Source organism: Periplaneta americana, chromosome 8 (genome assembly GCF_040183065.1).
Source record: "Periplaneta americana isolate PAMFEO1 chromosome 8, P.americana_PAMFEO1_priV1, whole genome shotgun sequence".
NCBI lineage: Eukaryota > Metazoa > Arthropoda > Insecta > Blattodea > Blattidae > Periplaneta > Periplaneta americana.
The window spans coordinates 142376790-142390375 of NC_091124.1; the positions used below are offsets into that span (position 1 = coordinate 142376790).

At 32.3% G+C, this 13586-nt stretch overlaps 1 protein-coding gene across 10 annotated transcripts in view; it reads right to left on the minus strand.

Moving 5' to 3' along the window:
- Positions 1 to 13586, minus strand: part of Blos3 (Biogenesis of lysosome-related organelles complex 1, subunit 3) — a 70343-nt gene that overhangs the window by 11381 nt on the left and 45376 nt on the right. Inside the window, exon 6 of one of the 10 annotated variants that reach the window (XM_069833765.1) lies at positions 1704 to 11332. The exons of the other annotated variants lie outside the window; for them this stretch is intronic. Within the exon in view, the coding sequence (XP_069689866.1) occupies positions 11327 to 11332 (6 nt within the window). The 3' untranslated portion in view covers positions 1704 to 11326. Of the gene's footprint in view, positions 1 to 1703; positions 11333 to 13586 lie in introns of those variants that run through there. 10 annotated transcript variants of the gene reach the window in all.

The following is a 13586-nucleotide window of genomic DNA, read 5'->3' on the forward strand; positions in this document are numbered from 1 at the left end:
AGATGTAATTTTGGGGCATGACCTAAGCCCTGAAAATTCAGGAGATGTGTCTTTAAAATATACCCGTCTATAAACATCAAAGTTTATGTCCTGGTTACTAAATTGTACTACACCCTTATCATGAAAGTTATTTCTGATACATTTTAAAATATGTACCGCATCAGAAAATGCCCATAATTTCCTTTTCTGGTCTACGGGGTTAGGGAGAGAACAATTAACTTTTCCATTTTTTCCAGATATGCCAAGACATTTCCAAGTGGCTTTGTTTGTCTGGCTCCCATCAGATGTGAATCCAATCACCTTGACACCAGCTCGTTCTAGCTGAATAATTACTTGCAAAATTATTTTTGACAATGTGTCTCCAGGTGTAGCATTTCTACTTGCGTATACTGCAACAGGTTGTACCCAGCTGTGGAATAATGGCACATACATGCATAAAGGCGCATGATTAGCTAAGGTGTTCTTCTGATTTTCGGGTGTCACGTCTCCCAAGTTAACAAACGTTTCCACCTTAAGTGAAATACTATTAAACGCTACCTCCTCGCGTAACTTCACCTCATCATAAATTAGGATTCCCATTTTTTTGTTTTCGTCAGTTTCATCAGCGAAATGCTTTTGTAATGCGATAACTGCCTGCCTATTTACACAATATGAACATTTCATGCCTTTTAAGAGGCGCCTTAAATAATCTTCTTGATTTGCATAATACACGTCACTGTTCCTTAACAGAAAGCCACAATTTAAGTCACACAGAGTTAGTGTGCACTCGAAGTTGGTTGCTTGACGGTTGTCATCCCACTTTGAGGTCTGTGGATATAGAGGAAAAAATTGGATCGGTGTCGGGTAGAGTTCCCGGGTAGCTCAGTTGGTAGAACGTTGGTACGTTAAACCAAAGGTCCCGGGTTCGATGCCTGGCCCCGGAACAATTTTTCGCTCGAAATTATTCAAATCAGACTTTACAGGGAATTACACCTGAAATCTTGATTTGCATAATACACGTCACTGTTCGTTAACAGAAAGCCACAATTTAAGTCACACAGAGTTAGTGTGCACTCGAAGTTGGTTGCTTGATGGTTGTCATCCCAATTTAAGGTCTGTGGATATAGAGGGAAAAATTGGATCGGTGTCGGGTAGAGTTCCCGGGTAGCTCAGTTGGTAGAGCATTGGTACGTTAAACCAAAGGTCCCGGGTTCGATGCCCGGCCCCGGAACAATTTTTCGCTCGAAATTATTCAAATCAAACTTTACAGGGAGTTACACCTGAAATCTTGATTTGCGAATGTGAAGTATTTTGCGATATTGGTAAGTTATGTACTTCAAGTGATCTATTTCTATTGAGTAATTCTTTCTTAACTGAAGACTTTTTTGATTGCTTGACTTTATGTAACATACCTTTTTTTAAGGTGTACATTTTCGTATGTGGGCCTCTGTGAAGAGTTAATTCTGAAGTATCTTCATCAATTGAAGTCTGATAGTTTATTTCTTGTGGATAATTATTTGTTTCCTCTGTAAGGATTTCTTCATTGGTGAGGGAATTGTTAAGAATCAGTGTCTTTAATCACAAGATTTATAAAACAATAAAAGGAAAAAGAAACTATATATATATATATATATATATATATATATATATATATATATATATATATATATATAACATATTAATTCAGTTATATATATATATATATATATATATATATATATATATATATATATAACTGAATTAATATGTTATTTAACAAACTAAACACTAAATAATTACTCAATACAAGATGCGTAACACAACACAATAATTATTCAATATTTAAATTTCGTGCTCGCTCTCTACACTCCTAGACACTGTTTGTAATCTGTGGTTTAGAAAATACCATTGGGTATATAGGCGTTTTCTTAGCAAACATCCTCCTTCACTGTAATATAACTAAACTTATTTACGTATTTCCTAATGTATAATAAGTAAATCTAAATACTGTAACTAAGCATTGCTTTAAATTTAAATATAAACGCTTTATATTGCTAATAAATTAGATTTATTAGTTTATTTCTATTTCCTAAGACCGAATACATGGAATATTTTACTTATGTTATTTTATATATGTTAGAAAATACGTAAATAATTTATTTAAATCATATTACCCAGAGAGAGATGTACACTAAAAAAATGCCTATATACCCAATGGTATTTTCCAAACACCTAACACACTGTAATAATAATCCTCAGTGTTTTGAGAATCTGAGGCGATATAACACTTTAGAACTTTCAACTCAGACATTGATTGCAATTCCCTCATTCTTACATCATTCTCAATGACACAATATTGTGAAAATGTGATTGTATTCATTGCTGGTTTAGTTGTTAAATCATTAAGAAAATATGGTGTAATAAATCTAAAGACTCAATTTATGGTACATACTAGCAGTAAACATAATCTCTTTTAGATAAACACAATATAATATTTGTTACTCAGTCAAATGACAAATCAATGTAAAATAATGACTTATATTATATGGTCATTAAGTTTTATATACATGAATTACAAATTGCAAACGTTTTCGCCCATTCAGGCATCTTCAGGCACAATTATACAATATCTCAATATCAAACTGTGTAGCCATTACATTGGTGGTAGATAAACTGTTTAAGATTAATTATGTACAAAACATCTCCATAATTAAAATGTAATATTACAGGTCATAAAATTAAAATAATGTTAAAAACCACGTAGTGTTGTAATCAAACTTCATAATATTCTGTGGAACTCTTGTTCAGTAGAGTCCAATGAGTGATGAATTATGTGTCGTTTGAACGTGGCAACTGTATAGATCACTATAAAACATCCTATGTTTGAAGTAGTTATGTAGACAGAGACGACCTGCTGCTGTTGGAACTGTAGCTAGTATGACATGGGGGAAGTGTGTGTTCGTGTAAAGAACTAACGTGGAAGGATATTGCGTAGTGATGGGGTTAGAGGTTGTACAGGGGATTCCGGATTTGAGTCAAATTTTCATTAAGAATGCTGTTCTCTATTTGAATCTGTTTTGCAATATAATATTCCTCTGCAGAATTTATCAATTTAGTATCTATTCCTGATTTTAATATTTTTAAAGTTTTATGTGTTGGGCCTAATTCATGTCCAGTATCTATTAGATGGGATGCGTATGTGGATTTCTTACGATTATGTTTGAAATCAGAAATGTGCTCATTGTATCTAATTTTGAAATTTCTTTTGGTTTGTCCTATATATTTTTCCTTACATGCAAAACATTCCAATCTGTAAATACCATTATTGTGGAGTTTATTAACTTCTTGAAGTCTATTGTTTAAATTGTTATTGAGTTTATTAGTTGGTTTATGTGCTATGTAAATATTTTCTTTTTTAAAAAGTTAGCTAATTTGCTGGATATATATTTATTATATGATAAACTGAAATATTTTTTGTTGGTATTGTTTTGTTTTGTTAACGTAGATATATTGCTTAGTTCTTTTTTCCTTTTGTTCTTATTTATTAATTTTTTAATCAAATTAGTACTGTAACCATTTTCGTTGGCTATTTGTATTATTTTATTATATTCTTTCTTGTAATTGTTTTTGCTTAGTGGAAATTGTATTAATCTATTAATCATGTAATTGAAGTTACTTAGTTTATGTGCAGTAGGATTATTTCCAGTTTAATAATAAAATATATACACAACATAAAGGATTAGCTATGGGCAATCCATTATCCGGTTTACTTGCCGAGATATTTATTCAAGATATTGAAGATAAGGAAGTTAATAATATTCTAAAAACACACAATGTTAAATTTTACAATAGATACGTAGATGATACTTTAATAATTTACGAAAGCCAACAAATTAATGAACAAATATTAGAATCTTTCAAAACTTGCATAATAACTTGAAATTCACACAAGAAATTGAAATCAATAATATGATTCATTTTTTAGACATCGTAATAAAAAAACATAAAAATAGATTAGAATTTAATATTTACAGAAAACCCGGAACCACCAACCATAGTATCCCCATAAATTCAGAACATCCTACTGCACATAAACTAAGTAACTTCAATTACATGATTAATAGATTAATACAATTTCCACTAAGCAAAAACAATTACAAGAAAGAATATAATAAAATAATACAAATAGCCAACGAAAATGGTTACAGTACTAATTTGATTAAAAAATTAATAAATAAGAACAAAAGGAAAAAAGAACTAAGCAATATATCTACGTTAACAAAACAAAACAATACCAACAAAAAATATTTCAGTTTAACATATAATAAATATATATTCAGCAAATTAGCTAACTTTTTTAAAAAAGAAAATATTTACATAGCACATAAACCAACTAATAAACTCAATAACAATTTAAACAATAGACTTCAAGAAGTTAATAAACTCCACAATAATGGTATTTACAGATTGGAATGTTTTACATGTAAGGAAAAATATATAGGACAAACCAAAAGAAATTTCAAAATTAGATACAGTACAATGAGCACATTTCTGATTTCAAACATAATCGTAAGAAATCCACATACACATCCCATCTAATAGATACTGGACATGAATTAGGCCCAACACATAAAACTTTAAAAATATTAAAATCAGGAATAGATACTAAATTGATAAATTCTGCAGAGGAATATTATATTGCAAAACAGATTCAAATAGAGAACAGCATTCTTAATGAAAGTTTGACTCAAATCCGGAATCCCCTGTACAATCTCTAACCCCATCACTATGCAATATCCTTCCGCGTTAGTTCTTTACACGAACACACACTTCCCCCATGTCATACTAGCTACAGTTCCAACAGCAGCAGGTCGTCTCAAGTCTACATAACTACTTCAAACATAGGATGTTTTATAGTGATCTATACAGTTGCCACGTTCAAGCGACACATAATTCATCACTCATTGGACTCTACTGAACAAGAGTTCCACAGAATATTATGAAGTTTAATTACAACACTACGTGGTTTTTAACATTATTTTAATTTTATGACCTGTAATATTACATTTTAATTATGGAGATGTTTTGTACATAATTAATCTTAAACAGTTTATCTACCACCAATGTAATGGCTACACAGTTTGATATTGAGATATTGTATAATTGTGCCTGAAGATGCCTGAATGGGCGAAAACGTTTGCAATTTGTAATTCATGTATATAAAACTTAATGACCATATAATATAAGTCATTATTTTACATTGATTTGTCATTTGACTGAGTAACAAATATTATATTGTGTTTATCTATATTAATTGACAATCTGAATATTTCCATCATGCTTTCTAAAATAATCTCTCTTATTTTTTTTAACGAAAGAATAATAGGAGTCTTGTACCATCATCTGAGATTATAGAAATATGCTGCCTAAGTGAAAGAGCGATTATACAGATGTTGACAGTTCAATGGCATATTACCACCCATTCTTACATCGTGTGAAAACAATGTGATCTAACAGTAGAACATTTGTACAAACTTTCTACACTTATAGGAACATATTTTAGAAAATGGATCCCAGATTCCCCCCGAGAATCATATTTTAAACTTGTTAAACTGACCATAAAAGTACATAAAGAGCTATTGGCGTAGCTCAGTTGGCTAAGGCCTGCCAATCCAGAGTCGAGCTCGGATGTGGGTTCGATTCCTGCTTGGGCTGATTACCTGGTTGGGTTTTTCCAGATGTCCCCAAGTGTAAGGCGAATGTCAGGTAATCTATGGCGAATCCTTGGCCTCGTCTCGCCAAATACCATCTCACTATCATCAATACCACTGATGCTAAATTTATTTATTTATTTATTTATTATTTTGCTAATAATTGTAACATAAAATATAATATATACAGAAAAAATTTTATCTCGCCCCTGAGACAGTAGAACTCGTGCTCAGGGGCGGATTCCTGAATTGAAATTAATAATTATACAATATTATATAAATAATCTAGTAGTTGATACAGCGTCGTTAAATAACAAAATAAAGGAAAGTACGGTACTACATAAAGAGCAGATGTCAGCGCACAGCTTAAAGTTACCAGTACAACACGACTTTACATAAAAATGTTGTAAGATAACATTTAACGAAATCAATAATATTAACTAGAGCCAGGATGTTTAGGCATTTATAACAGTTATAATAGGCAGGCAAAAAAGGCAATAAAACATAAGAAAAAGGCACAATAATCTTTGAAAAAGGCATTATAAATTTAAAAAAGGTATAATAATTTTACCAATAAATTTAAATGATATCAACATAAATCACATATTTACTTCGTAAGTGACGTATGTTGACTTATAAAATGCTTTTTTTTTCGTGATTAACTGTCTTTTCACAAACCTTACATAACAAAACTGTTCCATCAGAGTTGAAAACACATAGGCATCAAATTCACTAACGTGAGCATGAAGTTTACTTTTCAATGGTTTACTGAATTTAGGCATTCTAGCCAACCGATCTTATACCTTCTGTCACCCGACAATAACTGACTGTTCCTCACTCAAATTTGTCTCCTACAATAATGAACACATGTAGCACAAAATTGTAACAGTAAGATTTGAAAATATGAAAGCAAACAATTGGAAATGCTACGTGACAACTCCTATGAGAATGAGCTTAATATTTAAAATTATAAAGCTGATTGTTGGTATCATGAAGACATGACAATATTATATTTGTAACTGTGGATTGTCAATCATTATTCATATTACACCAATAGTAGTATTAAAGCACAATTATTAGCAGATTAAGCACCAAATAAATTACTTTTATTTACTATTGTTAGTAAAGTTAGTGTTTAAAATATTTAAATTTCATACACATTACATTACAATTAATTAGAAAATTGCAAATAAACAAGAACTATTGCTTTAAGGGGTTAGGTATAGCTTACAGAAGTAAAATTTTTGGAAATATTCAACATTTTTTTCCTCCATTACTGTATCTTGTACAATAATGAAAATTGGTATGTATAAAACACTATCCTTCTGCTATATGAAAAAAATATTTTTACGATTAATTTTTTTTTTTTTTTTTCAAACTTCATAATGATGGCAGTTTACTGTGCAGTGATGAAGCATTTCCCTCATAACTCATAAACTTGTTAACTTTTTCACGTTCTCTCTCTTTTATTTTATTGCTGAAACTCATGTTTACAATTTCATGCTCTTTCAACTACATTTCTCAATAAATATATTTTTTTTATTTTATGTTAGAAGAAAGTATTGATATTTGACCATTTTTTAAATGAATTTATTTTTTATCAGACCATCTATCAAAGGTAGAGAAGTGATCTTGCATCATATTGTAGATATAATAAGTATACTTAAATACACACAAAATATTTCATCACAGAATGTTGGATAGTTTTTGAGTTATGTGGGAAACGCTTCATCACTGCACAGTGAACTGAATTTTGAAAACAAAAATGTAAATCATTTTTTTTAAATCGTAAAAATATTTTTTCACATAGCAGAAGAACAGTGTTTTACACATACTAATTTTCATTATTGTACAAGATACAGTAATGGAGGAAAAAAATGTTGATTATTTCCAAAATTTTACTGCTGTAAGCTGTACCTAACCTCTTAAAATGACAAAAAAAAAAAAGGTATTTATTAGTAAGAAACACCTTAAAAAGGCAAATAAAAATTGGCCCTATCACTTTGATTTACTCCAAATCACATTTATATCTAAGCAAATAATGACTTACTTACACCCAGTAAAAAAAGGCATTTTGCCAAACATCCGAGCTCTAATAATAACAATAACAAAAATAACAATAACAATAATAGTAATAATAATAGTAATAATAATAATAATAATAATAATAATAATAATAATAATAATAATAATGAATCAATAGGCAAGATGTTCTGTACACTAGGCCTGAGTTCTATTATATGACTAATTCATGCATTTTTATTTTACAGGTGTACAGTATATTATGTAATATGGAAGCGAATAAATAATTGTTTGTTTCTCGTCCACATCAAAGCAAACATGTGTTTACAATATGGGCCTAATGTAATGTCTTACACACGCAGTGTTTTGTTAATAATAGTTAATACTAATAATTTTCTTTTCATCTGAACTATTACTACAATATGCATTTGTATTTCTGTTCGCTCTATGTGTTGTCAAATAACTATACAACATCTTTGGTTATGGTATCAAATTGTTACAGTTTTCTTTCTTTTCATGTCAAACTAACAGTAACTAAGCTTGATTTTGTCCATAACATGGTTGCTTTAAATGTTAATAGGATTTTTTTTTTCAGTTATCCATTCAGATTCATTTATAAGAGAGACCATACATATATATTAAACATTCAACATTGCATAGTACAGCCGTCTGCTAGCCAGTGATTCTCCCAAAGCATGGCGGTGGATGCAAGCTTCAATTTGTCCCTACTCCAAACTTCTGCACAGCCTCGGCTGTAGGGACTTGGGCCAGATGCAAATATGTAATTCAAATAGGAGTTGTGACGTGACGCCTTATGTAACAACTAGATGGCAGCATAGTAAACCTAACAAAAGTTGTTACCGTCAAAGCCTATAAGGCTGAACAATCTGGGTCTGTATGATCTAGGCAGTTATGTTGTTGATACAGAGATTTATCGAATTTTTTTTTATCACAGACAGTATCAAAATAATCTCATATTATAATGATAATATAACAATATTAGCGACTTCTTCACAATAAGTTCGACTTCCACCTCTATGAAACACAATGTTCCGCAGGGTTCAATTCTTGAACCAGTACTTTTTTTTACTATATATCAACGATCTCCCAGATCAATATACCTTTTGCTAACACAGTTTTGTTTGGTGATGAGAAAAATATGCTATTTAATTCTAACGATAAAAATGAGTTGCTAAGCACAGTCAATCAGAGCAATGTGTAATATGTGATGGTATTCGCTATAAAGAATAACAAAGTATACTATTAAATAATTGTGTAATACTATGTAATGTCATATGAAATTGGAATTGTATTTAGTTTAGCCAGACTCTGGAATATTGGTCTTAAGGCGCCCGAGAAGAAGGAAGCTTATTTTCTCTACGATAAGAGTGAGATGAATGTCTTGTTAACTTAACAAACATTACCCTCAGCCAGAGTGCATATTAGCACGAGTAAATATGCCCTCTCATCCGCGCGCATGATACTCCCATGATCATAAGGGGATGTAATCGATGGACCCTCAAGCCATGTGATCAGAGGGGCGAGAAGCGTCACACATAGTTAGATCTTTTAAAAGGGCCAATCACCCAAGATTCCAGAGACACTCAGTATACTACACTTTTTAAGTGTACTTGAGACTACGTCACTATTCTGTCATCTGTTCTGTCATCTAATATAAATTCTGACAATAAAGATTATCTACTTGTGCATTGCAACTTAAATGACTTAGCTCATTTACGGACTCCATACTCCGAGGAATCACGCAACCCTTCATCAATTCAACTACGTCATCACTTGGCAGTGGTGGTGACATTCACCTCGCAGAGCATCGGTGAATCAGCGAAACTACCTGATGGAACCAGCAGATCTACATATTACATATTACAAATGGCTACCTCCAAAACTGGCTTCAGCAAAATAAGTTACAACTAAATGTTAGTAAGACTGTTTACATACTCTTTACGCGATCAAAATTCTACTCCTATCAAAATCAATGATAAAGACATAATGGAAGTTAAAAATACAAAATTCCTAGGCATCTAGATTGATTCTGCTTTAACCTGGAATTATCATATTGAGAGAACTATAGAAAAATTGAACCACTATATATATGCTTTCAGAGTTTTATGCAAAACAACCTCTAATCAAGTTCTCAGATCTAGGTATTTTGGCTATATACATTCCCTGATTCAGTATGGCATACTATTATGGAGCGCAACAATAAAAATTACGGAAATTTTCAAGCTACAGAAGAAAATTATAAAAATTGTGAAACAAGTAGGGGAGGGTCGGCTAAGTTGATGAGGAGGTTAAGATGACGAATACTTAATTTTTCCGAAGTTTTGACAGATAGTACCACTTATTCCGTAGTGTTACTTCCTTACAGCGCCTCTGAAGACATTGCTGTTGAAAGGAACGTGTTTGACCATCTGGTTTTGATGAGAACAGAAACTTCCAAGCAGAAATGCATTTCGCTACAATTTTTCAGAGTTATAAAATAAGTTTCATGTAAGAGTCATTGAGCTTTTAACTTAACTCAATTTATTTCCTTCTAAATACATACGTTTATTGATTTCCTAATGAAGATTAATTTGAAAATATTTTGTAAACTCTCGTAAAAATTTAATGTCAACTAAAAATGGCGTCTTCGGTTAAGATGACGAATGATGCAGGGGATAAAATGACGATTACATCATCTTACCTGCCACTCTGTTTTTTAAGTTTCTATACCTAGTTCCTTTCTTATTTTGTAATACCGTAATATAATTCGAATTGCAGGGTACAGATATGGGAAAAGTGATGTTCGGAAGACAGGGCGGAAAAGATGGAGCAAAAAATCAATGAAGGAAACAAGGCAGGAAGTAAGAAATGGAGCCCCTGTTAATGCTGCTGCCAAGAAATTCAATGTATCTGAAGCTGTGTCAAAAATTATGCAGAACACGTAAGTAGGATATGTTTCGCTATATATTTGAATTATATTAATTATTTGTTACTTAAACATTCCTGTGGTAACCTCTGATATTGTTTCAGGATCTACTGCAAAAAGCAGGCAGATATAAGAACACATTTAAAGATGACCAATTACAAGAATTATAAGAATATGTTATAAGTTAGAAGTGGATAAAAGAGTTTTCGGTCTAAGGTGGTCAGATTTTGCTCGACTTGTATATTACTATGCTGAATCGAAGAAGATACCACACAGATTCAACAAGGAGAAGAAACAGGCAGGGCAAGATTTTATTCAGGATTTCAAGAAAAGATTCAAGTTTTCTTTTCGCAAACCAGAAGATATGTTGGCTGCTCAACTGGCTGCATTTAATAAAGTGAATGTAGATTAATTTTTCAATTTACATAGAGAAATACGACCGAAATCAAATTTAAATCCTATCAGATATACAATGTTGATGAGACTGGATGTTTGACTTACCACAAAGACACCACCACCAGTACTGAGCCCTATTGGCAATAGAATAGTTATAAAAATGTCCTATGCTGAGAAAGTAACAAATGTTAGCGTTGCTTGTTGTGTTAAGTGTGACAGTTTATACCTCCCTTTTTCATTTACCCCATGGTAAGAATGCAGCCAGCACATCTTGATGGTGCACCTAGGGGCTAAACGTAAACTAGCATTTAGCTCAGATCTGGAAAAAAAAAAAAAAAAATGAACTAAACAATGTTCCGGCTCCTCTTCTAACTCTTCAATTGAAATAGAATATGCAGGCAGTGATTCAGACTATGCAGAAGAAAGACAGTGCATCATTTGTGAAGAGTTTGGCAAGACAGAACTATAGTATCCATGCTCACTAAGCCAATAGTGGGCACATGCCCAATGTAGAGGCTTGGATAAGAGGGCAGCAAAGGAAAAGTCTTATATTTGTGATTTTGTGATAATTAAGTAGGCTTCAATAAAATTTCATTTCATTCTTAAATAAAAATATTATTTCGTCATCTTATCCGCAATTTGAAGTCATCTTACCCGCATGGGTGGGTAAGTTGACGAAAGAGACAAGCATGAAGAAAAGGAGATAAAACTGAAAATTGTATTTTTAAAAACAATAAATCAAGTAATCATACTATAATAAATACACCGCTTAGGGATAAATTAAAAGCAAGCAAAAAAACAAGAAAGCTTAAGGTCGCCAACTTACCCGACCCTCCCCTACCTATAAGGTCGCAATTTTTAGAGAACTCAAAATTCTGCCTGTGCCTTGTATATACATTCTAGAAAATGTGTCTTTCATTCATAAAAACAAAGCAAAATTCAAATTGAATTCTGACTACCATATGTATCAAACAAGAACATAAAGTCATATCCATCTGTCCACTCATAGAATTACCACAAGTCTTAAAAGTATTTTACATAGAGACATAAACATGTATAATAAAATTTCAAGCTCCATAATAAGTAGTAAAAAGAAATTTAAAAGCATAGTCAACAGGTTGCTGCTGCATCATATGCCATTTACTGTAGAGGAATTTATGTCTTTAGATCTTGCATGAAAGTACTAATAGGTAAGGCCCTTTTCACACTGGGACACAGGTGACGGTCACTGGTGTTTGCAATGAACACTCATGGGTCACTGGTGTCGAACACAGCTAGTATTGCCAACTGATTAGTTAGTAGCTTCTGATAAAACAATTTGTGATTAATTAGTAAAATGGATTCGAGTGAGGATGTTAGGCCCATTGCTATTGAACAGGAGGAGGATGAAGACAAAACGTTTATTACACAGATATTCACTGCTAGAAATCACAGGAATGGACACAATACTAAGGAAAGCTATCTCATCAGATGAAAAACTTTCTCTTACTTTACTGTTCTTTTATTTTCTTTTATTTTGAGCATATTTGACAGATTTTAACTGGTAGTAGTATATTATATATTTTAAAATATTATAAAACTGTCACTGATAAGTTCATCGTTGCTCTTCATGAACTGTTGGAAAGTATAACAAAGATTACTAGAAATGTTATGTCAACATTTGTGGTTGCTACATGTCAATACTTACTTAGGTACTTACAAATGGCATTTGGAGGTTCATTGCCATTCACATAAGCTCGCCATTGGTCCCTATCCTGTGCAAGATTAATCCAGTCCCTATCACCATGTCCCACCTCCCTCAAATCCATTTTAATATTATCCTCCCATCTACGTCTCGGCCTCCCCAAAGGTCTTTTTCACAGGCCACATGGCCTGCCCATCTCAAACATATGGATTTAATGTTCCTAATTATGTCAGGTGAAGAATACAATGCGTGCAGTTCTGCGTTGTGTAACTTTCTCCATTCTCCTGTAACTTCATCCCTCTTAGCCCCAAATATTTTCCTAAGAACCTTATTCTCAAACACCCTTAATCTCTGTTCCTCTCTCAAAGTCAGAGTCTAAGTTTCACAGCCATACAGAACAACCGGTAGTATAACTGTTTTATAAATTCTAACTTTCGGACTTATTGGCAGCAGACTAGATGACAAAGCTTCTCAACCGAATAATAACAGGTATTTCCCATATTTATTCTGCGTTTAATTTCCTCCCGAGTGTCATTTATATTTGTTACTGTTGCTCCAAGATATCTGAATTTCTCCACCTCTTCGAAGGATAAATCTCCAATTTTTATATTTCCATTTCGTATAATATTCTGGTCACGAGACATAATCATATACTCTGTGTCTTTTCGGGATTTACTTCCAAACTTATCGCTTTACTTGCTTTAAGTAAAATTTCCGTGTTTTCCCTAATTGTTTGTGGATTTTTCTCCTAACATATTTACGTCATCCGCATAGACAAAAAGCAGATGTAACCCGTTCAATTACAAACCCTCTGTGTTATCCTGAACTTTTCTAATGGCGATTCTAGAGCAAAATTAAAAAGTAAAGGTTATAGTGCATCTCCTTGCTT